The following is a 24969-nucleotide window of genomic DNA, read 5'->3' as shown; positions in this document are numbered from 1 at the left end:
TGTCCTCGGTACAAAAAAATAAATTACTAGTTACTGCTAGTATGGGAGATGCAATTAGAGCACTTCTCAAATAAGTAGTTGCTACGATCGATGGATAAATAATGTCATTTCTAGCTGCACTTTTGTTATTTTGAATTTAGGATTGGGAAATTGATGTATGTCAGTGAAGAATGCAAGTCGACCAATAGCAGCTATGAAGAACAGCACCTGTGCAGCTGCAGCATGTCATTTATGACGTTTTTTTACTATGAACCTGAAAATCAACAGTATTATTTTGTTCAAAGAACAATCGTCACAAGTAACCGAGCATACATGTTATCAGAGCAGTAAAAAGCTGAAGAACAAAAACAAGGAAAAAAAAAGTAGTAGGCATCACTTGAAAAGCAAAACTGTACGTTTCCATCCCAGCCTTGCTTATTTACTACTAGTACTAGTAGGGGAGATGCAGCGGGGATGATAATGCATGATTAGTGACTGAAGGTCTCAATCGTCGTAGTCATGGCGGCGGCGGTTGTTCTTCTTGTCATCGTCATCGGAGTCGTCGTCGTCGTTCTTTTTGTAACGTGGTTTCCTCTTGTCGTCATCCGAGTCATCGTCGTCACCCTGTAATTTCATGCAGGCCAATAAACCATTAGCAGTTAAGCTAAGAGGGCCTACAGCTCGAGCCTACGTTTAAAACGGCCCAGATTACGAGTTTAAGGCCCATCGGCCTACGCTCACTTTCTTCTTCCGGCCGTAGCTGGGCTTCTCGTCCCCGTACGACGGCTTCGCCTTCCTGTACGCCTGGTCGTCGTCGTCGTCCCCGTACGAGGGCTTCGGCTTCCGGTACGCCTGCTGCTCGTGGTCGTCCCCGTACGCCGGCTTCGGCTTCCGGTACGCCTGCTGCTCGTCATCGTCGTCGTGTCCTCCCTTCCGCCCGTAGCCGTGGGTCTCCTCCTTATGAGGCTGATGAGGCCGCCCCGCCCCCGCGTACCCGCCGCCGCCTCCACCGTACCCTGCAGCTGACCCGTGGGACTCCTCGACCCCGGGCCTCCGGCCTCCGTGCTGCGCCTGCTGGGGACGGTCGTACGAGGAGGCGGAGGAGGTGGCGGTGGAGATCGGGTAGCAGGTCTCCTCGGAGGGTGGCAGCGGGCGCCCGAACGTGAGGGCGATGTCGTAGCCGCCGCCGTACGGGGTGGGGTCGTACTCGTCGAAGCCAGCCACCTCGTCCGCCCTCCCGCCTCCCCAGAAGACGCCCGCCGCTGCCATCGTCGCGCGCTCCGCTAATTCTGCTGGCTGCTCACCGTCGGCGTCCGCTAATCCCCGTGCGGAGGTGGTTTGTGCGTGGTCGGGTGATCGGTCCTGGCTTCCGCGATGGGGGCCGATCGATCTCGGGTTAATTAGCGCGGTGTCCATGCATGGCATGGAGACGGCGTACGTGCGTGCGACGTTTGCGGAGTTTTCGTGGCTGGAAACCTGTCATATGGAAGCGGGAGGAGCGCTGGCAGGGGCGCGCTTGCATGGCGACGCCGTGCGGCGTGCGCGCTCGGGCTCGACTGTTCACGACGGATGGTGAGAGGCGAAGCCGCGAAGGCAACCAAGCGGTCGGGTGTGGAGGACAGGAAGACGGGGATGGACGTCACGATTTTCCTGCCGAGATTTGGCTATTTGCCCTTCGCCCCTTCCCCACTGTGGATAGGAGGAGGTGAATACTGCATACAGTCAGAGAAGAGAGGCATAGGCCACATACCTTCCGAGTTCCGACCGACCACGAACCACCCACATCGTGACCTGCCGTACTTCCAAATGACCGAATCAATCAACGGCACTCGCTCAAAATCGGAAAACAGCTACAGGCCTACAGCAGATCGAGATCAACTTATGTTCAAAAAAAAGATCGAGATCAACTTGATGCGAGCGCCATGAACCATCCAGCATTCCGTGCTTTCCAGCTGGTGAGCAGTCAGTGAGGAACACCAGACATGCTGCGTAACGACGAACTACGGCCCACTTGAACAGGCCGAGCAAAATGGACACACGTCAGCCACGAGGTGAGTACAAATTCGCAGCACAAGCTGGGCAACCTTTCCCTTTCCCTTTTCAGGTTGACAGCACGTTACATCTGTTGACATTTACACATAAATACCCACCATTTGGTGAGGCACAACGAGAGAAAAAGGCCCCTGTTAAGCGTTCCACAGTGCCAAAACATTACTGTTCTGCACAATTCCTTGCATAGATCACAGCCCTCCGTCTCCTTTCACGGGTATACCAGCACTGATCTTCAAATGTGGATCAATGGCAAGCGGCCTTAAGCCTTACCGTCGCGTTGCCACTCTAAAGTGTTGCGCCTCTAGTTGGATAGAGTAGCAAACAGACCAACATCGCATCTTTTTTCAACTTTGAACACATGCTTGCTGTTACTGTACAGAAATAATCCTACAAGTTATGGGCGTTGTGCAGCTGCCAATCTCCTTGTCTCACTCATCTGTTTGTTGTACTCTGTGTCTTCGGGGCTAGATTGCTGGCCAAGTTCTTCAACAGTGGTTTTAGTTTAGCCATGATATCTGCAAATGATGGCCGCAACTTTGGGTCCCTGAGGCATGTAGCAAAGTGAATTTAGCAAACAAAAAATGCATATATGGGTTAGGAAGATGCAATGCACCAAGAATGGTGCAATATTTTGTATTGCGCCAAGAAAGTTAAGAAAATACTAACGTATGCCAGCATTGCACTATTATCTCTGCTATAGCTGGATCGATGTTATCTGGGATGTCAAGGTGACGATTCTGAAATCCAACTGCACCGACCACTTGCATGGCATTCATTCCTTCCCAAGGCTGTAGTAGTGTACAAAGTTCCCATAATATGACTCCGTAGCTAAAAACATCGCATCTGCCAGCCCATGCAAGATTTCAGCATGCAAAAAACAATCTTTGATAGGGTTATTTTTTAACCGAGTCTTTAACCACTTACTTTTCGTCCGATGGTTCATTACGAAGTACTTCTGGTGCCATCCACTCCGCCTGCACATCAGCCAAACTATTCAGTAGAAGTAGCGACCAAGGTAGCATTTGCACCAACCAGTGTGACAAAGATTTAAAATTATATGAATGGATTAGCACAAGCCAACCTGAAAACACAGCCCTATTTCGCAGTGGTTAATCTGATAATCTTATAACCAGAGTCACACTAGTTTCTAAACAGCTAAATGTTTATCTCGTGAACATACTTTAGATGGCTCTAAATCCAAGCAGGATACCATGGCAGGGCAGTGAGTGATGACCGCACCACAAGGGCAGAGATACATGAGATACTAGGAACCTTGGTATATTTCTTGCTTACTGCTGTTGTTTTTCTCGATTAAAATTGGACTTCATCAAGGGTCAGCCTTAAGCTCGTATCTCTTTGCCTTAGTAATGGATGAGGTTACCAGAACATACAAGGAGATATCCCTTGGTGTATGTTGTTCGCTAATGATGTAGTGTTAGTGGACGAAAGCCAAGCGGGAATAAATAGGAAACTAGAGTTATGGCGGCAGACCCTTGAGTCTAAATGTTTTAGATTGAGCAGAACTAAAACCGAATACATGAGATGCGACTTTGGCGGAGTTGTACAGGAGAAGGGAGATGTGAGTTTGGAAGGTCAAGTAGTGCCTAAGAAGGATACCTTTCAGTATCTGGGATCGATGCTACAGAGGGATGGAGATATTGATGCGGACGTTAGCCATAGAATTAAAGCAGGGTGGATCAAATGGCGACAAGCTTCTGGCATTCTTTGTGATAAGAGGGTACCACAAAAGCTAAAAGGCAAGTTCTATAGAACAGCGATTAGACCGGCTATGTTATATGGAGCAGAATGTTGGCCTACAAAGATTCGACATGTTCAACAACTGAGTGTTGCAGAAATGTGTATGTTGCGATGGATCTGCGGTCACACAAGAATGGACCGAGTTCGGAACGATGATATACGTGATCGCCTAGAGGTCGCACCAATTGAAGAAAAGCTTGTCCAACATCAGTTGAGGTGGTTTGGCCATGTCCAAAGGAGACCTCCAAAGGCACCAGTGTATTGTGGAGTCCTAAGCCAAGCTAATAATATGAGGAGAGGCAGAGGAAGACCGAAATTGACATGGGGGAAGGTAATAAAAAGATATTTGAAAGCTTGGGATATACCTAGAGATTTATGTTTGAATAGGAGTACTTGGAAAGCAGCTATTGAAGTGACTGAACCGTGACTCGGGGCTCTTGCTGGGTTTCAACTCTAGCCTACCCCAACTTGCTTGGGACTGAAAGGCTATGTTGTTGTTATTGCTGCTGTTGTTTTTCTCGAATAACGCAGGAAAGCTGCGTGTCATTTCATTAAGGAAAAAATGTATAGAAAAGGGAGAGGCAAAAAGAAGCCCCTCAGAACCACACCTCACACACACGAGACTACAAAAAGACGCGCCAAGCTAAGGGACATAAACACGACTACAACCACAACCAGCCCACCTCCAACCTCAAGGGTTGGGGCCTAGCGACCTAAAGAGGAGCTCGTGGAGGGGTGCCAGCCAAACAACACAAGCTGCTTCATTAGCCACTGTGAGAAAGAGAATCTGAATATTTGGTCTAGCATCTTCAAAACAATGGCATTCCTATGTTTCCAAATCACCCAGGTGACAAGGATGATTAGAGAGTTAAGGCCTTTGCAGTTTGCACATCTCCTCAGGGAGACCTCTAACAGCACTGTCCCACCACCGAGAGAAAGTGGTTGTACAGATTTGTGGCGCCACTGCAGACATGTTAAGCTGCGGGTGAGGCGTCCCACGTTTGGCAAGACGGTCAGACGTCCAACACCGATGATTGATGGCCAACGAAACAAAAAAAATGCATTTAAGTGGAGCCCAACTTTTCCAAATTCTTTTCCATGGGGCAAATTTGATAGTCCCCAAGAAAAAAAGCTTGGTAGGCCAACTTGCTGCTGTAGGAACCAGAAGAGGAGAGTTTCCATCGGTGTTGATCTGGGACATCTTGCTGAAGGACCAGGACATCTACTAAGTCCTGAATTTGAAGGTACTCAGCCAATACTTGCACTGTAAGGACCCCTCTTACATCAGCCACCCAATCCCAGTTATTTAGAGCCTGAACCACTGTCCTTCTCTTGACAATTCTACTGGAGATCAAATTGCATAAGTTAAGTGCCAATTCAGCAAGCCTCTCGTGCTGATGGCTTTTCGGTCTCAGTCCAATTTATGGAGGTTACTGCTGTTGACGTACACATAAGTCCATCGAACCTTCTTCCATATGCACCACAAGTCTATGATAACTTCAATGCACCTTTTTTATTCATTCTTCCATGTCTACCCCTACTTAAATGCATGCTAATCAATGTCATGCACTTGCCACCCATCTTAACTCTAGCAATGATTCCTGTGCTGTGCTCAAGTAGTCAAGTCCAAATGGACTTATATCTGGGATCGGAGGCAGTAAATCCTATCACAACAGGATGCCTTTGTAGACCAGGGGGGCATCCTTAAATCTAGCTTATTATTTATCCGTAGGTAACAACTCAAACTAACAGATTGTATGCTTCCCTGGAAGCCCTTCACGTACCGCTGCTGCTACCCCTTGTGTGTATGTGCATGGCTGTGTAGCTCATAGTCCGTAAAAGCTTGCAGAGGCCATCGAGTGGGGTTTACCGTAATTTAGGCCTATCTTATAAACAATTGTTGTTCTTAGGTGATATCGGTGCAATAAACCAACTTATAGGATGACAATAAGTCCAACCACCTAGGCCAAAAAGTGTTAGTCGCTGAATTCTCACTCTCGGTAGTAGGAGAATTCTTACTCTCATCGAGAGAGGATGACACTAGGAGTTGGGGCAATTTTCTTGTCTATTTCTCACACAAGCTCACACAAATGCCATACCAACCTAAGGGGTTGGGGTTACATATTTATAGGCTGCTAGCCAGCCAAGCATATGCCAAGATGCTAGTCTAAGATGCTAATCTAAGACGCTGTCCTCTAGTCTAAGATGCTGTCCTCTAAGATGTTGTCCTCTAGTCTAAGATGCTGTCCTAAAAACAGAAAAACAGCCACAAGGACCATGACCATGTGAGCATCATAGCCCCACAAAGACCAGCCACACATGAGACTTATCCATCATTCTTCCCCTAAGTCTTGTGCGTCGTCTTGTGGGAGAGTTGAACCATCCCGGTCCTGGAGCAGAGCTCAAGGAACTTGATCCTCCCAAGGGGCTTGGTGAGCAGGTCCGCAAGCTGGTCCTTGGTGTTGATGCAGCTCGCCTTGATGCTCCCTTCCTCCAAACAGCCTCGGATGAAGTGGTACCTCACCCGGATGTGCTTGCTGCGTTCGTGGAACACGAGGTTCTTTGCCAGGGCCAGAGCGGACTTGCTGTCCACCCTGAGCTCCACCGCTCTAGTGTCTCTGCCGAGGAGATCACCAAGCAGTCGAGCGAGCCAGAGCGCCTGAGTCGAAGCGGTGGAGGCCGCTATGTACTCGGCCTCGCAGCTGGACAGGGCCACCACCTGCTACTTGACCGACTGCCAGCTAACGAGGCACTTGCCGAGGAAGAAGAGAATCCCGCTCGTGCTCTTGCTGGTGTCGATGTCGCCGGCGTGGTCGCTGTCGCTGTACCCGACGAAGTGTGCCGCCCCAGGGCACCTCGGGTAGTAGAGGCCGTGGTCGAGAGTCCCCGCAACGTAGCGGATGATCCTCTTCACAGTCTGCTGGTGCTCCGTCGTCGGTCGCTGCATGAACCGACTAACGTAGCCGATGGAGAATGCCAAGTCCGGCCGTGTGTGGGCGAGGTAGCGAAGGCTCCCCACAAGACGCCGGTACTGCGTAGCGTCCACCTCCTCCGTCGTGCTGTCGCAGCTCAGCTTCAGCCTCTCCTCCATCGGAGTGAGGGCTGGGTTGCAGTCGGTGAGCCCAGCTAGCTCAACGACGCGCTTGGCGTAGGCGGTCTGTCGAAGCGTGATCCCAGAGTCATCCTGGTGTGCCTCGATTCCTAGGTAGAAGGAGAGAGGCCCCAGATCACTCATCTGGAAGGTGGCCTTCATCTCTTCCTTGAATGCTACCACCTCCGCATCCTTGGTGCCGGTGATCACCAAGTCGTCCACGTAGACACCCACTAGCAGGGCATTACCTCCATTGCCCCGTCGGTAGATGGCCGCCTCGTGCGGGCTTTGCTCGAAGCCCACCCCCTTTAGCGTGGAATCCAGCTTGGCATTCCACGCCCTCGGTGCCTGCCGCAAGCCATAGAGGGCCTTGCGCAGGCGGAGCACCTTGCCCTCCTTGCCGGGGATCGCAAATCCCGGCGGCTGGTGCACGTAGACCTCCTCCTTCAAGTCGCCGTTAAGGAACGCTGACTTGACGTCCATGTGATGAACACGCCAGCCCTCCTGGGCAGCTAGCGCAAGGAGTCGCACGGACTCCATCCGTGCCACGGGAGCAAAGGCGTCGTCGAAGTCGACCCCCTCCTGCTGCACGAAACCTCGTGCCACCAAGAGAGCCTTGTGCTTGACGATGGCGCCGGCTTCATCCCTCTTCAACTTGTACACCCACTTAAGGGTGATCGCGCGGTGACCACGAGGAAGGTCAGCAAGCTCCCAGGTGCGGTTCTTCTCAACCGCATCCATCTCCAACTGCATCGCGGCGCGCCATGCCGCGTGTCTCTCGGCCTCTGCAAACGACCGAGGCTCGCCGTCGTCACACGCAAGGTGCAACTGCGCCTCCAGGTCGTGAGGCACCGGTCCCGCACCGGCTGGTCGCCGAGAAGGTTCTCCACCGTACGGTACCGCAACGGCTCGCCGTCGTGGTACGCGTCGACGCGCTCCTCGTCGTGAGAGAGCGGAGTAGCGAGCTCAACCGGGCCGTGCTCGACACGAGCTGGTGGTGGAGTAGACGTGCCCGGAGTGGTGCCTGTCGGTGCTGGAGTGCGTGGCGTTGCCGGCTGTGGTGGAGCCGGCGAAGAGCTCATCGCAGCCGAGGTCCTGGCTGGAGAGCGTGGTGCTGTCGGAGTAGCAGGTGCCGGGGTCGGTGGAGGCTCGGAGACTGGGGTAGACGCGCTCGCCGAAGAAGAACTGCCTACTCCCCCAGCTCCCTCGAAGTGGACGTACTCGACAGTGAAGTCGTCGTACGTCGGAGCCGAGCCGTCGTCCACTGCCTTGTCCCACGCCCATCCTCGCCCTTCGTCGAACACAACGTCGCGCGCCGTGCGCACACGCTGTGTCTTCGGGTCGAGGATGCGGTAGGCCTTCGAGCCCTCCACGTAGCCGATGAACACTCCCGGAGTGCTCCTGTCGTCGAGCTTGCTGATGTGGCCAAGCTCCTTGGCGAACGCGAGGCAGCCGAAGACCCGCAAGTGGGAGACCGCCGGCTTGCGCCCATGCCAAGCCTCGTATGGCGTCCTGCCGTCGAGTGCCTTGGTAGGCGAGCGGTTGAGGATGTAGATGGCCGTCACCACCGCCTCTCCCCAGAAGACAGCCGACATCCCCCTCTGCTTGAGGAGGGCCCGAGCCATCCCCACAACCGTCTGGTTGCGCCGCTCGACGACGTCGTTCTGCTGCGGGCTGTACGGCACGGAGTAGTGGCGCTGAATGCCCTCGTCAGCGCAGTACGACGCGAATTCAGCCGCCGTGAATTCGCCGCCGTTGTCGGTGCGCAGCACGCGCAGCTTGCGGCCGCACTCCGCCTCCGCAGCAGCCTGCGCGCGTCTGATGGCGTCCGCAGCCTCTCCCTTGCTGCCGAGGACCATCACCCACATGTAGCGGGAGAGGTCGTCGACGAGCAGCAGGAAGTAGTGTCGTCCTCCCGGTGTGGCCGGTGTCACCGGGCCACACAAGTCCCCGTGCACGAGCTCGAGCCTCTCCTTGGCTCGAAAGCTCGCCCGCTGGGGAAAAGGGAGTCGCCTCTGCTTCGTCAACACGCAGACGTCGCAGAGCTGCTCCACATGGTCGAGGCACGGCAGGCCTCGCACCATCTCCGTGGCACTGAGCCGCTTCAGGGCCTCAAAGTGAAGGTGCCCGAAACGCTCGTGCCACTGCCACGCCTCGCCGTCCCGACGAGCAGCGAGACAGAGGGGTTGTGCCACCTGCACATTAAGGACGTAGAGTCGATTTGCGCTTCTGGATACCTTGGCAAGAAGGCGACGACGACGATCCCAAATCCTCATGACTCCGTCCTCAACCACCACGCGCGAACCGTTCTCATCCAGCTGTCCCAAGCTGATGATGGAGTTCCTCAACACGGGGATGTAGTAGACTCCGGTGAGCAGCCTGTGCTCACCAGACACGGCGGTGAAGATGATGGAGCCGACGCCCTTGATCTCCACGCCGGAGGCATCCCCAAACTTGACGAAGCCTCGGACGCTAGAGTCAAGCTCGGTGAAGAACTCCCGTCGACCGGTCATGTGATGGGTGACGCCGGTGTCGAGGCACCACCCGTCAGTCTTGTCGTTGCCGGAGCTGTCGTCGAGGAGGGCGTGTGCTTTTGGCTCGTCAAGGTGGAGAGCCGCTGCGGCCGGTGCCGCTGGAGGTAGCTCGATGCTGGCATGTGCCATGAACAGAGCTGGCTCCTCCGCCTGTGCGACGTGGGCCTGGCCGCGTCGTGGCTGTCGACAGTCCTTGGCCCAATGGCCAAGCTGACCGCAGTTGCGGCAGGCGTCGTCTCGTGCCGGCTTGTGCCTCCCGGCAGCGCCGCCCTGGGCGCCTCCGCGGGCATCACCCTCGGCACGTCCTCGCGCCCCGGCCTGGGCGTCTCTGCGCGCCTTGCGTGGCTTGCCACGCTTGCGGCCGCCTGTCGCGGAAGAAGGCTCCCCCTTCCTCCGGTCACCTTGGCTGGCAAGCCACTGCTCCCGAGTGAGGAGGAGCTTCCCGCCAGTGGTGATGGGCCCCGAGAGGGACTGTGGCTCATCGCTGTCGACGACCTTGAGGCGACCTATCGCCTCCTCGATCGACATCGTGGAGAGATCCAGCAGAGACTCGATCGAGCGAGCCATCTGCTTGTACTTCTCGGGGACGCAGCGGAAGAGCTTTTCAACAGCTCTCTCCTTGCCGTAAGTGTCGTCGCCGAACTGCACCATCTTCTGCAACAGAGTGTTGAGACGGAGAGCAAAGTCATCAATGTCCTCACCTGGCTTGAAGGCCAGGTTCTCCCACTCCTTGCGAAGTGCCTGCAGTGTGGACTTGCGGGCGCGGTCGCTGCCGATGCGTGCCGCAGCGATGGCGTCCCAAGCCTCCTTGGCAGTTCGCTTGCTGGTAAGCGAGAACTGCATCTCGGGCGGGACTGCAGCGATGAGAGCATCCAGCGCCCGTCGATCTAGGTCGTAGTCGACGTCGCCATACCGGACTGCCTCCCACATGTGCCGCACCTGGAGCTTTACCCTCATCACCGCAGCCCACTCGACGTAGTTGGTCTTGGTGAGGGTAGGCCACCCACCGCCGGGACCGACGTCCCTGACAACAGCCTGGAGCCCGTGGTAACCACGGTACCGATCTGGGGAGAGAGAGCCACGCTGCCTATGAAGGCCGCGCTCTCCATCGACCCGTCGGTACCTATCCGAGGAGAGAGAGCCACGCTGCCTGTGAAGGCCGCGCTCTCCATCGACCCGTCCGCCACCGTTGCCGTGCGCGCCTCCTCCAGGAGCGCCACCGGCGCGTCCGCGCCTGTCTAGGCTGCCGCCGCGCTCGTGGGCGTGCGCGGCTGCCCCAGGAGCGCCACCGCCGTGCGCGCCTCCTCCAGGAGCGCCGCCGGCGCGTCCACGCCTGTCTGGGCTACCGCCACGCTCGTGGACGTGCGCGGCTGCCCACTGCGCCGCCCGCGCTCGCGCTGCCTCCCTCCCTAGCAGCTCGAGGTCCGCGTCGGCGGTGTCGTCAGCGGAAATGGAGCTGCCGATGCTGCCGCGCAGAGCCTCGACCTCCGCTGCCGCCGCACGCGCTGCATTCGCCGCCGCCGCTGCCTCCGCCTCCGCTCTGGCTGCTGCCAGCCTCGACGCCCTTGCCGCCGCCGCAGCGGTCTCTGCCGCGGCAAGTTCGGCCTCCTGCCGACGCCGCGTGCTCGAGGCGACCGAGCGCTGAGACTGCCCTGCGGACATGACGCGCTACCGGGGGGCTGCTGCGTGGGGAGAGAGCTGCTTCGGACGAGCTAGGAGAGGAGTGAACAGGAGCGGCCGGAGGAGCTGCTGCTGCCAATAGCTGGGGCTGTTGTGGGGCTGGGAGAGAAGATGAGCAAGAGATGCTCAGGCTACAGGATAATACGGCTTTGATACCAGTTGTTAGTCGCTGAATTCTCACTCTTGATAGTAGGAGAATTCTTACTCTCATCGAGAAATGATGACACTAGGAGTTGGGGCAATTTTCTTGTCTATTTCTCACACAAGCTCACACAAATGCCATACCAACCTGAGGGGTTGGGGTTACATATTTATAGGCTGCTAGCCAGCCAAGCATATGCCAAGATGCTAGTCTAAGATGCTAATCTAAGATGTTGTCCTCTAGTCTAAGATGCTGTCCTCTAAGATGCTGTCCTCTAGTCTAAGATGCTGTCCTAAAAACAGAAAAACAGCCACAAGGATCATGACCATGTGAGCATCATAGCCCCACAAAGACCAGCCACACATGAGACTTATCCATCAAAAAGGACACTGGAAAGGAAATCAGATTAAAGCATAAACTGGTATTTTGCATGTTGAGTAGCATTCTTCAAACACAGTGTATTCAATAAATAATATTTTACCTTCACTTGATTACCGAAAGGATTGTTTGCATATTTGATGACTATAGCATCTCTACAAGAAACTGAAAGTAACACACGATTGTACGGAGAATTTTAATATATTGCAGTGAGGATGTACTTCAGACCTTTGCCATTCATCTAAACCCTGTAACTAAAGGGCGTACCCAGTGCAGAGAGCTCCTGCTCTGTGCGGGGTCTGGGGAAGGGTATCTAAACCCTGTAACTATGATCAACAATCTTCCTTCCGTACTAGGGCAGTTAAAATTATACCTTCAAATATTTCATTCCTTTTCCATATTCAAGGAGCACGATGGAGTAAGTTTATTAATACCTGATGCAATTGTATTAATATTAACTACATATCAGAAAAGTGTATTCACTGGCAGGTAAACTCTAAATACATAAGAGCTCAGCTAACAGACAAACCATACCCTTGCAAAATTTTCTTAGAACAAATGAAGACAATTTACAGTTTACATGGTTACAGGACTCAACATTGGAACAAAAGATAATCATAGTGATGCAAGTGCCCCTACACTCTCCCAAAAACAAAAAGTTAGCGACACTTCAAGCAATTTGGTTACACCTGCTATTAAACCACAAATGCTTTAGGAGTATGCAAAATACTCTTTGGGAGAGTGCAGAAGCATTTTAGAAAAACTAATACAATTGTAAAGTTATGCAAGCTTACTGTTCCAGCTGTTGATCTTGATGACAGGAAGGTATGGTTCTTCATTCTTGACAAACCAAAATCGCAAACCTAATGACAAAAAAGTTATGTACCAACTAGTGATACAGATTGCAAGAAATGCAAAATGTCACTGTTATAAAGGAATTTGTATGTTACCTTCACAACCCAATTCTTGTCCACCAGTAGATTCGGGGATTTCAGATCTCTATGGACTATAACTGGTGAGCAATTATGCAGATAATTCATACCGCGAGCCTAGACAATTGAAAGAAAGTTTACTGGTAATATCTCACATATACTTCTCCATATATACACCAGCATCTAGCAATAGAGATATTCAAAATTTTCATTAAAAATACCACATCAAGTGCCATTCTTAAGCGCTTCCTTTCATCTAACTGGTTGTTGGGTCGGTGAATCAAACGGAACAAACTGCCTCTGCAATACCAATAATAATAGCACAAGTAACTTTCAGTAAATAGCACAAATTTTTAGCAAGGGCCGGAAGCTGCAGCTACATGTCGTGCATGGAGAGTTGAATGAGGTATTCAAATGGGTACGTGTGAACTAAGCTTAAAAGGGTATGTGGATCCTACATAGCTAAATGCATGTCATGCATGTGTTGAATACTACTGTTTCTATCATTGTCCCAAGCATACCTTTTCATATTTCTTAAATCTATGAACACTGTGCGGTAAACTCGGTAATATGTCACTTCCTACTAACTTAATGCGCAGTTCTTAAAGACAAACATTATCTTTTTTTTTGCGAATAAAGACAATCATTATCTGTAAAAGGGATCTTCCTATATTCATGCAACTTAGTCATTCCTAGTTATTCAAGAAAAATTGTGCAACATGGAAGATATTAGACAAAAGCTTGTGCTGGGGACACATTGCATTCTAAATCATAAGGTAAATTATGTGGTGACCATTGTGCTAGATGCTAGTATATGAAGTAAACAATCTAAATCAAGAAATCCCACCTTGGAAGAAATTCAGTGACAATAGAAAGATTAGGCACACGAGTGATGGCACCCATGAAGAGAACAACATTAGGATGGCGCAACCTCTTCATTATTCGCACCTAGACATGAAGCAATGCATTATCAGGTGGTGCAACAACAATTTAGAAAGAACCTCAAACAGTCTCTAATCCCTAAGAAAGGGAGTAAAATTTCAAATTGCAAAATGATTGTTGGGGCTGCTGGCATAATCACTAAAACCTTGATACATAAACAGCTAGAATTTGCATGTTAATTAAGAAACAGTAGTCAAAATGAAGCATCAGAAAAGGTTGAGTATTTCAAACCACCTATTGTGTATTTCATACCACTTATCTATCAGCTACAAGCCAAAGTTGCCCTGTGTGTTCAAGAAAAAAATGCAGCACTAACTTTTCTAACAAATTTTACAGTAATTTTCAAGTGTTGCAGGTAAATACAAAGAATGCACAATTAACAAAGCCAAATTTCTGTATTTCAGTCCATTTATGTCAGTGGATGGCTTGGCATAGAGAGAGGAGTATACCTCAGTTCTAAACTCTTCCAGAGCATCACTCGAAATATCCTGTTGCAAAAACTTCTTGACTGCAACTTCCTATAGACAAACAAATTTGTGATTCTGTAAACAACTTGGTAGCAGTGAACAAAGCAAAAGAAAATAAAAATACAGTGACAATAACAAATGGAATAGCTAGAACTTCAGAAGACAGAATGCAACAATGGATGGATCATTGTTTTCTTTTTCAAAAATAAGAACTACTGGCCAAAAATGTTCTAAAACCTGTTAGTCCAAATGGTGCTAAGGCCTGTCACTAAGATATATGAGTCACCTAAAGTTGTAGGGAAAACATAAAGCAGCAGACAGAAAAATGTAGGTGCAGTTCAAGTCTACAAATAAAATATTCTCCTTTTCGTTACAAGATACTGTTTCATGGTATAAATGGAGAAAAGCCACCAAGACTGTGAAGTATTTCGTTGGAACATTGCCTTTTATTAACTGGTTTTTCAAATTACTAGATGTCTGTAAGATTGGCAAGTAAAGAGGTATTTTATTTCAGTGTTGGCACAGATAATATTGTGATATTATCTAAATTAACATTTCTTCACATCCTTAGATCAGTATACCAAAAGGGTTGAACTTCATATTTTTTCCATAGCACATTTAGAAGTTGCCGACTCAAAAGATAAGCAAGGAATTTTTTGACTGAAAAAAACTTACTGTTCCATGCCATTCTCCTCTATAAACTTCTCCAAACGATCCTGGAACATAACAGGTTGAATTGAATTTAAAAAACATGAAATATGTTTTTAAAGAAAAAAGGATCAAAGAAATCATTTCCCACAGTCAATGAAATAGTATGATTAGGAAATCATTTTCATAAATAATCAAATAATAAATCAACTTTACCAAGGCCAATCCGTTCACCAACAGCAATTTCTTCCCACTGGATCTCAAACTCTGCGACATCTTCCAAAAGATCAGATTTTGCACTCTCTGTCCCACTTGATTTATTTGATTTATCAGAGGTTCGTTCAGCTTCCTGAGGAACTTCTTGGTCCAGAGAATTATCTTGGCCATGATCAGTTTCAAGGTGGTGTTTGTCCCAAAGGTCATCTCCAGCTTTCTCAACTGATTCATTTCCTTGAGAGGTACTTGGTAAGCTAAGCAGCCGATTACCAGGCTCCGAGTGCTCATATTGCTTGCTAACAGCAGCAGTTGTCGCAACAACTGTGGCTGCAGCAGCAACAGGCACATCAAAGTTTACGTCATTGTTAGATTTAGTGGCAGCAGCAACCATAGAGGATGCCACCACTGCAGCAGTTGCAACAGCAGCAGCTGTGACAGGCAATTGCTTTGTAAGTTGGGATGGAGCTTCCTGAGGAGGTGCAGAAGGTTCGTACTGAGAAACAAACGGAGATGCAATAACTCTGATATCATGGGGGTGGTAAATGCCCAAGCTCTCGACAGGCTTAAGTGACTCCAGAGGTGCTCGGTGAGGAGCAACTTTTGGTTGGAGTTCATGTCCAGGATGATGAGGCAACAATGGACCATGACCACGATCTGTGTATTCCCTTGACCCAAGCTCGTTCATCCTCCTTTTCATTTCATCCTTGCTTTGAAACAGGGTGGTGTCATACACGATGAGGTCCTTTGGCTCTTCCATTGAATCTTCTGAAAACAAGTCAGGTGGTGCCATTACACCATTTTCAAGTAAAACCTCATGGATTTTCTGAACTAATTGTGGATTTTCCTTGGCAGCATTAATCATGTACTCTGAAATGTCCTTCACTTTCATTCTCCGGACAGCTGGAGTGCTCCCCATATCTGGCGTAGAGGGTGAAGTTGACGAAGAATCAATGGCCGCAGTATATTTTTCTTTGTTTTTTCCAACAATAATGTAGTCTGTATTTGTAGATTCATTACTGACAGGCCTATTTTCACTTGTGAATGTGCTAACTGATAGTTTCTCGAATGAATTTGATAACACATTTTGTTGATTGCTTGTCCGATTAGTTGTAGATCCATCAGTATCAAGACCAACATTGGTTGAAGTGGATCTTCGGTCAAGTAACTCATACTCAAAAGAACCATACCCTGAGCTCGATACACCACTAAGAGAAGATCCCAACAGATTGGTAGTATCATCTTGGCCAAAGTGATGATTATCAGAGACGAAATTTCTGTCTAATTCTGTGGATGAAACAGTAACATCTGACGGAATAAGTGTACCGGGATCAGCCACAAGATCAACAATAAACTCCCTGCAAAAACATACAAGTATAGGTGGTTACTGTATTTAATGCAGAACTCATTTCTTAGTGACAGCGTTAGGATGAACAAATTTTATGTCTACACATAACGAAAGTGTGCTATGTTGTCCAATTCCAATATGGAGAGATGGGGACAGCACCAAATGGGAACGAGGCACTGCCCTAGGTGCGAGACCAGCACCTAGGACTGTCTGCGTTCCCTTCTGGTGCCATCCCCTCCTCTGTCTGTCCTCTATTGTTCCATCCTACAAAATCCCATATGCAAAGGGTGCAATATACCTTCCGTCTTTAAATTTCACAATGTTCAAAGCTCCATCATCTGATCCAGTGTATTGCTTTCCTTTCAGCAGACAGCAAGGTACATCAAGGCCATCAGCCAAAACCTACATGCAAGCATGATGAGAATTAATTGTTAGCATACTCATGGATTGTCATTTCAACAGACATCATTGACAAATATTATGCCATGTGTTCAGGGAGTTTATAGAACAGCATGAAAATTTGGTGTGTAGAGAACTACATATTCAATTTGAAATATAGGACAGCATGCAACACATTACAGAATATGATTCTCAATGTTCATTGTTGGCAAATTCTGTTGGTAAATAAAGTTCAAAGCTGGTGCAAGAATTACAGGATCGGAGGTTAGGTCAGCCTAAACATGTCTATAAAGTTACTGACCTTAAACAGCAGTGCACGATGACGAGCTAGACCAATTTTTAGCTGGCCAAGTGGCACAATTACACTTCCAATACCACTTCTTAAGTAGCTAAGCATATTCTGGTATTTCACTGACATGCTCTCAGGATCAAACACTCCACCCATGTGTCTAGCAACTAGATTTGCAAGTCTCTTAACCAAAGCATTGCCCACAGATTCTGAAGTTCTCGATTGAAGTTCAAGATTCATCATTAAGGCCTCCTGTTGAAGTTTCATGAGCTCAGGATCTTCACCTCTGTGGACCAACACAGCTTCCCAGTCAACTTTATGTGAAAATGGCTGAGCTCGTAGCTCAGCAAAAGAGGGCATAGTAACTGATGCCGGCCCATTTCCAACATAAAACAGATCATAAAACCCATCCGATATTTTGTCATCATAGCCAAGGGCATTAAAATTCTGTCAATGATGAACAAACAAATATATCATGAGGCACCAGACATATCAGATATATGGTGAGTCAAAAATTAAGTAGGGAACATGAGTCGGTTTCACAAAAACGTCAGTCAGACCCAGAATATCAGCCATCACTATAATCCAGATTAAGATTGATCAGTCATCATAGGTGTAAGAGATGTCATTCATGTCAGCATGAAGTCCCTTTTGCAAGCTATCACCACAACTTTTACCAAACCTTACACAACAATGGTGTACTATTCAACAAATAGAAAACAATTTACAAAATAAAGGCACCTAGAATAGTGATTTTGCTCTACAGAAAGAAACCCTGTTGTCGCTGATAGAATAAAGGGTATGCAGTGGGAACTCCATGAAATAATCTATGCAGCTGAAATTTTGTCTAAACTCGAGAGGCAATGCATTCTATATTTCTGATCTTATACTAAACTAAATTACATGATAGAACACTGTAATGCAGCCAGTTGGTAGTACAACCAAGCAAATGGTATGGAAAAAATGTGTAATCCTAAGCAATCGCACGTCATGCAATATGCTCCACGATCACAATTCACAATTGCAATTGGAATACTGCTGTTGGAAGATGAAATTGAACATGCCAAGTACTGAATTGGAAACTGACCCAGTATCGGACCGCGAGGACCTCCGCAGGGGATCTCTGTGGAGGGCAGAAGCCCAGACTAAGCTGCTTGGCGACCTCAATCTCCATCTCCTCCGGATTGTCCCGCGCGCTCATCTCCAGCACCAGCTGAATCTGGTACGCCTCCAGGTCGTCTTCCTCCTTCTCCCTCTCCCGCTTCCTCTCCTCCGCTACCGACGACTCTCTTATCACCCTCTCCTCCACCTCGTCCTCTTGCTGAGACCGCCTCCGCTCCCGCTCCATCTCCTCCTCCCGCGACCGCCTCAGCTCCTTCAACGTCTCTTCCTCTTGCGACCGCCTCCGCTCCCTCTCCTCCTGCTGCGATCGCCGCCTCTCGACTGCCCCGGACTGCCTCGCTTTCCTATCCTCTGCCCCAACCCCGACCGACGACGCCGAGGACGACGACGTCGGCACCTCTGCTTCGACAGGAATCGGCGGCGGAGGCCTCGTAGGCACCGAGTCGAGCCAACTGCATACCGCCGAGGTCTGTTGCCTTTGATCGTGGTGCGGTTGATGATGATGAACCCCACCAACACCAACACCGGTACCGGTACCGCCTTTGCGAGAGGGCGGAGGGGGAGGCGATGATGCTCCGTCGCCCGAGCCCTCGCCGATGTGGAGCTTCCTGAGGAAGTTCTTCATGCCGCCGCCGCCGCCGCCGAAACCGGGGTCGCCGTCGCAGCTAATCGCGTCGCTTGCTACGACTGGCGTTGGTGGTGGGTGGGTGGATCCGACATGGCCACTGAGACGCTGAGGCGGAGGGTCGGTCTCTGGTTAGCTTCTTTTTTTTTATCGGGTCTCTGATTAGCTTTTGGCAGCGATTGATTCGTCCCCGAGTGGCCGAAACCGCATTAGTTTAGTCGTTATATCCAATCGCAAGCGACTAGTAGCCCACTCCTGCCGGCTTAGCTCGCGCCTCCTCCGTCCCCGTCGCCGTCCCCGCGGCGATGACTCGACCAGGCGAGGACTAGGCGAAGAGAATTCGAGGGTTTTACCCGAAAGAGAACGAATTGGGGGCTTGCGGTTAATTACCAAATGAAGCTTGGTTTAGCTGCCAAATTACGTCTGCTACAGTGCGTGCAATTAATTAGGAAAGGTGTGCGCATGTCTCGTAGATAATTTTGGGCTACTGTAGCACTTTTGTTTTTATTTAGTAATTAGTGTTCAAACATGGACTAATTAGGTTCAAAATGTTCGTCTCGTAATTTTCCACCAAATTGTGCAATTAGTTTTTTTTTCGTCTACATTTAATACTCCATGCACGGGCCGCGAACATTCGATGTGATGGCTACTGTAGCACTTTGGGGATTTTGGGTTGGAACTAAACATGGGCCCGTTTAGTTGCCGGCCGAATTGGCGCCGGCTGAATTCTGGCGCTACTGTAGTGCACTGTAGCATTTCGTTTGTATTTGGTAATAATTATCCAATCGTTGACTAATTAGGCTCAAAACGTTCGTCTCGCAAAGTACAACCAAACTGTGCAATTAGTTTTTGATTTCATCAATATTTAGTACTTTATACATATACCGTAAATTTAATGTGATGGAGAATCTTCTTTTATATAGCGCCAAAGTTTGGATTATGGGCACGGGCTAATATCCCATGACATCGGGCCCGAACCACACGGCAACTGATGGCGACGGCCGTCGGACGACGGCGGGACGAGCAACGTCGGATACCGCGTGGACCGTCGCTTGGTAACTTTATGCTGCTCCCACTGACACGCTGATCTAGCGGGCCACTTGCCATGCACTGCTAGTAGTAGTGGACAGTGTGCATTTATCATAAGTCCCATCGGCCCATTCCTTCTCACACGCCAGAGCCACGAACGTCCGCCACTCCGCCCCCGGTAATATGGAGTGACTGTCATGTGGGACCTAGAACTCCGCTGCGCTTGGACCCCACCTCCCATGTATATCCTTCGCCAGCGGACCGTGCGATACGCCGGCAGATAGGCTAGTTCGCGGGGCCCAGAAGGTGGCAAGTTCAACATGTGGCTTGGACATCGTTGGACTGTCTCGTTTGTGGGCTTTCATTCCAATCTGCAGGCCGAAGAATATCACTCCGGGACAAAGGTCTGAACCAGTAGTCATCGTAGTCTGCTCCCTACAACTCTAATAAAACCTGATATTTATTCCCCCCACAGCAAATTATAAATTATTCTAACTTTTCTTAGATAGTCAAAGCATATCAAGTTTGACCAAATTTATATAATAAAATGATAATATTTATAATATCAGTTAAGTATCATTAAATGTCTAAGTGCCTTTTAAAAACTTTCCATAACAAGAAAACATAATACACAACCAGATGAATGCATACCACGAATACGTTCAACATTAAAGCAGGTTGCAGTTCATAATTTTTCATGTAGATTTTTAATGTGTTTAGACATCAATCAGAATGTTTGAGAATTTTGTAGATTTTTTATATATTATTCTCATTTTTCTAGAGCTAAATCTATTACTCCATCCATTCCAAATTATAAGTCGCTTTGACTTTTTTGATATATTCATTTTGCTATGCATCCAGATATAATAGTATGTCTAGATACATAGCAAAATGGATGAACCAAAAAAGTCAAAGCGACTATAATCTGGAACGGATGGAGTATTTTGGAACTTTTAGAGATTTTTTTCATAAGCTCTAAATATTTTGTTTCGTTTCTTGGTATCCCAATCTATCTCTATGATTTTTTATAGAAACTATTAGTCGCCTGTAAACAATTTTTGTGATTCTCAGACCTTGTCAAGTATTTATTAGTTTTTTAACTAAAAAAGGCAAAGTTGTATTGAAACCACTTTAGAGCAGTTTTAAAAAGTTTAGCGATTGAAATATCTCGTTTCCAAGTTTGAGGAGGAAGTAAATTTTATTTTTCTCTTCCGCTCTTGCGTATACTAGTGAATATGTCCTTGCGTTGCAAAAGAAACCCCACACATCTCTATCCATCAACTATTCAACCTTAAACTATCTATACTTAAATTTTCCCATGCGTCTAATTTAATCATACAAAATGACTTAATTTGTGGCAAGACTAATGCATGATTATTAGAAATTTGGACTCATTTGCATACTTACAAATAGTGCCTTCGTGTTTGAAAAGAAAGAATGCACGTACGACCGTCTAAAGATAGACAGTATGTTCGTTTCGACTGGATTAACTTATAAGCTATGACTGAAAGTACTGCTGGCTGATTTGGTGTGAGAGAAAAATACTGTTCGTTGGCTGATAAGCCAAGGCTTATAAGTCGAATACGAGCTGCAGAACAGGTTGAGATGCTTCACATGGAGAAACGTGCGCCAAAAAAAGAGCGGGAGGGGAACTTCACCCCAAGAAACTCTTTTGTTACACAATATCGGCCTTCATATCTATGTGGGCTTTTTCAGGATTTCAGCCTCGTACAACATGTTAGTTTTGTTGGGCTACTAAACGATAATAGGATGGGCCGTCGACGGGGTGCCAGCCTTGTTTAACTGTTTGCCGGGTCGGCCTCTGTCCGTTTTTTGTACAGCTTTGTAGGGATCAGAAAATGTACAGTTCACTCTCAAACAAGAAGAAGATGTACAGTTCAGGTGCTCAAGGACTACATGTTCATATCACTAGGTAGAACAAGGTCAGGACGTAATCTCCTACTAGCGTGATTTTTCCATACCTGACGTCTGAATTTATCTTGCATTCCTGATCAGATAAACCCAGTGTTCCTTTTGGACTATAACGAGTGTTGGAGTACGTCTGTCTGCTTAATGAAAAAGCGAAAAAGAGTGTCGGAGTACGCCAAACTGTACTGTACACAAAGGAAGACGGGCACATCGTACATACAGGCATCGTGTCCCATACGTTCCTGTTCCTGCCTGACTGTATCAGCACTTGACAGACTACACTTAAACGTGCCCTGCTGTGGTCCGTTGGCTTGCAAGTTGCAACCGCCATTGCTAGCTGTTTTCTGCACGCTTGCTCGTTTCGGCCGGGAGAGGCAACTAGCAACGCATTTTGGCAGAAAAGCGTTCCGTCCCAAAACCACATTTGTGCTTTTCTGGTCATCATGCTACTCTAGCTGACCTGTGCTCTGGAATTCCCTTCCCTTCCCTCCCAGTCCCACCAACAGTTGAGCAGGCATGCCTCATCATGCGCATGCGCTGCCGTTCATTTTCATTTTTCCTCTAGAAGCAGTTCTTCGGCAATTTTTGGCAGGCTTCGCAACGACCGGCACGGGTCTGCCAATTACAGTATGTGCATGCGGAGCCAGCAGAGGCAGTTCTTCGACAGCACCCGGCAACTTGGGGACGAAACCTCGATCCGGGAATCCCCAAATGACCCTGGTCTACCCTCACCTAGCCCAAATTCTGTGTGTGCTTTTGACCTTTTCGTCCTTTTTTGCTATGGTATACTACTATGCAAACGCCATCACGCACAGTAAAAACAGTCGTTGCACAGCGCGTTTATTATCTCTGAAAAGACTTGACCAAAGAGTAAGGATTTTTCACTCTTCAGATGGTACGCTGGCTCAAGTCAACGGTTCGCTCTCACTGCTCTGGAGCGTCATAGAAGCAACAGTGGCGCGGCATACCAAGCGAGGTGATAGATACAGTGAAAACTGTTACTCGAACGGCAGACGGAACCGTGACGCATCATAGAAGCAACAGTGGGCGCGGCTGGAAAAGCGAGCAACAGCGATGCACAAGGACGATCGGAAAGATCGAGTTCCGATGCGAAGAAGCTCGCCGCCTGGTCCTGAAAAGAAAATATGCCCTGTTCTATCAACATGCGCCGCGCTAGCAGCGATCACCGACGATCGATCATTGTTGGCACTGGCGGAGCCAAGGGGGGGCTGGCAGGGGCCATGGCCCCTTTACAACAAAAAAAAAAAAAATTAGTAGTATGACTTAATATTTTTTATTTATATTAAGATAATGATTATATAAAATTCTTGTCGTATATATATATTAATATCTTCTAGATAATATAATCATATAAAGCATAATTAGATAATAAAATTATCGTAATAAAAAAGATCGAGCCAGCCCCTCTAAGTAGAATTCTGTTGGTGCTGGCGAATCATCCGCGCCGCTTTTGGTGCCGCCGGACGCCTTTTCGCCCCCGCCAGGACGGCAGGACCAGAGGTCCCTCCAGGCGCGCGATGAGCACGTGTGGGGCGGCCGGACAGACCGTGAGGTCCGCAGCGGCGCGACGTCGAGGCTGGCCGAGGGCACTGTGCGCGGCTTGACTTTGGAGGCACGCCATCGTACTGCTGGGCCAGAAGTAGAACCAGAAGCGAATCGCACGTCCCGGAGGAGGGTTCAGAGAACTCGTGCCCGTGCGCCGTGCAGCGCGGCGCCACTGGGACAAGGACACGGACACGGACACGCGGCGCTACTATACGTACTCAAAATTTCAGGAGCACATGCGAGTCCGTTGGGAACCACAGACACTGCATTGATTGATTCATTAAGCAGGTCGATCCAGACGAGCAACGACTGTTGATCACTGCGCGGAGGCGCACCAAGGGCAAAGAGGCGACGGATGGACCAGCGCGCGGTTTTCCTTGCTGGGTCGCGCTCGCGCCGATGGGCTCGCTCGTAGCTGCGGTGCGCTCGGGCCGATTTCCTGCCTGGGCCTCCCAGCGCAGCGTGGTCCGGCCCTCCCTCGGTCCCTCCCTCCGCTTCGGCGGATCACGGATGCCTACGCCTCTCACGGGGATCCCTCTCCTTCGTCCGTCGTCGCGAGACACGGTGGCTCTCATCGATTTGAGAGGTCAGCGTCTCGCCTGAAGCCCATGCCGTGGATCTCCCCCTCGCCGCAGAAACGGTACCCAGGAAGGCTTGGGGTGGTTGACTCCATCGTGGACGGACGCTTTGCTTCAGCCGCTTTTCGCTTGCTCCAGTTCTGGCGTTCCCTCGTGCTACAGCCCCCCTACCATCTACGGGCTATGGCTAGTCGCCTACGCCTCCACAACACTCCACTCGGATCTTCTACAGAACGGCGACGCAGACACGAGAGGATAGGAATGCGCAGGCCACGGTTTTCCGCTTCAGCCACCTAAATAGAGAATCCAGCTGAGGCCCCCATGACTGCTCCTTCGATTTATTCTAATCGAGTCTTTAAACAGCTCACAATTTCGTTCCGGGAAACAGGCCAGGGTGCGAGCTAATCTTGGAGGCATTTCGCCCTGCCTTGGCAGCCAAATCCCCCGTTTCATGGATCGGTGGCGATGTGCCACAAGCCTAGCTAGTAGTGGTGGCACACCCTACAACCATGCATTCTAGTATTGCGTTTGCCTCCCTTTCTTTCTCAATTGTTTATCCGTTGTTATGGACTTATGGCATAGTGGCTCACATATGGGAGCATGCAAAAAATACTCGGTCTGTTCGTTGGTTGGTTTTTGAGCTGATTGGACTGGCTGGTGTTGATTTACTGTGAGAGAAAAACACTATTAACTGATTGGTTTAGGCTGAACCAACAAGTGAACAGACAGACTGTCAGAGGGCACTTTAGAGCGTTTCACCGGCGAGCATAGTACAGGAGCCGTGCTTGGATTAGCTGGGTAAGTAGGGGGGTCACAGGTACTTGAAAAATGATAACACGCACGCTTAAACATCTTTTGCAGCGGCACGTAAGCGCGGGTGATGGTGGGGCATGGCCGCGGAATTTGTCCAAAGTTATTCGCCCGCACAGCAAAGGGACAGGGTGAAAGGTAGCACAATTGAGATTTTTATAGATGTAGATAGACAGGTATCTGAATAAAAATTTCTGACACAGGGCAGCTTTTGTGGGTATGTTAAGGGGGCACTTCGCCATTTTGCTCCTCGTCCTTTCTCTCCATTGCTACAGTTAAACCCAGGCATAGACGAACCATGCATGTGCAGGCATTCATCACACTTAGTCGGAGTGGAATATAATAAAATTTAGTTTAATTTCACTCAAATCTACTTCAACACATATAGATTAAGATGAATACATGCGGATTCAAACAAGGCATAAGAGTTAGCATGATAGTATCACTAGACCAGTGAC

General features: G+C 49.1%; 2 protein-coding genes across 2 annotated transcripts; both read right to left on the bottom strand.

Annotated features, from left to right (window-relative positions):
* Positions 1-246: 246 nt before the first annotated feature.
* LOC136478090 (uncharacterized protein At5g39570-like) lies at positions 247-1546 on the bottom strand. Its single transcript, XM_066476424.1, has 2 exons — positions 721-1546; positions 247-603 (listed from the first exon to the last, which is right to left on the bottom strand). Exons 1-2 carry the CDS (start codon positions 1402-1404, stop codon positions 484-486), a joined length of 804 nt encoding a protein of 267 aa, XP_066332521.1. The 5' UTR covers positions 1405-1546; the 3' UTR covers positions 247-483.
* A 496-nt stretch (positions 1547-2042) lies between these two features.
* LOC136478089 (probable serine/threonine-protein kinase SIS8) lies at positions 2043-18922 on the bottom strand. The gene is made up of 13 exons (XM_066476423.1): positions 17940-18922; positions 16865-17299; positions 16463-16566; positions 14820-16174; positions 14631-14671; positions 13938-14006; positions 13394-13494; positions 12768-12846; positions 12565-12663; positions 12409-12477; positions 2956-3005; positions 2698-2874; positions 2043-2575 (listed from the first exon to the last, which is right to left on the bottom strand). The coding sequence occupies exons 1-13, from the start codon at positions 18597-18599 to the stop codon at positions 2464-2466; spliced, it is 3351 nt and encodes a 1116-aa protein (XP_066332520.1). The 5' UTR covers positions 18600-18922; the 3' UTR covers positions 2043-2463.
* Positions 18923-24969: the final 6047 nt, after the last annotated feature.

Source organism: Miscanthus floridulus, chromosome 8, assembly GCF_019320115.1.
Source record: "Miscanthus floridulus cultivar M001 chromosome 8, ASM1932011v1, whole genome shotgun sequence".
Lineage (NCBI taxonomy): Eukaryota > Viridiplantae > Streptophyta > Magnoliopsida > Poales > Poaceae > Miscanthus > Miscanthus floridulus.
The sequence above is the reverse complement of the archived record's forward strand: the minus strand, read 5'-3'. Positions and strand labels throughout refer to the sequence as shown.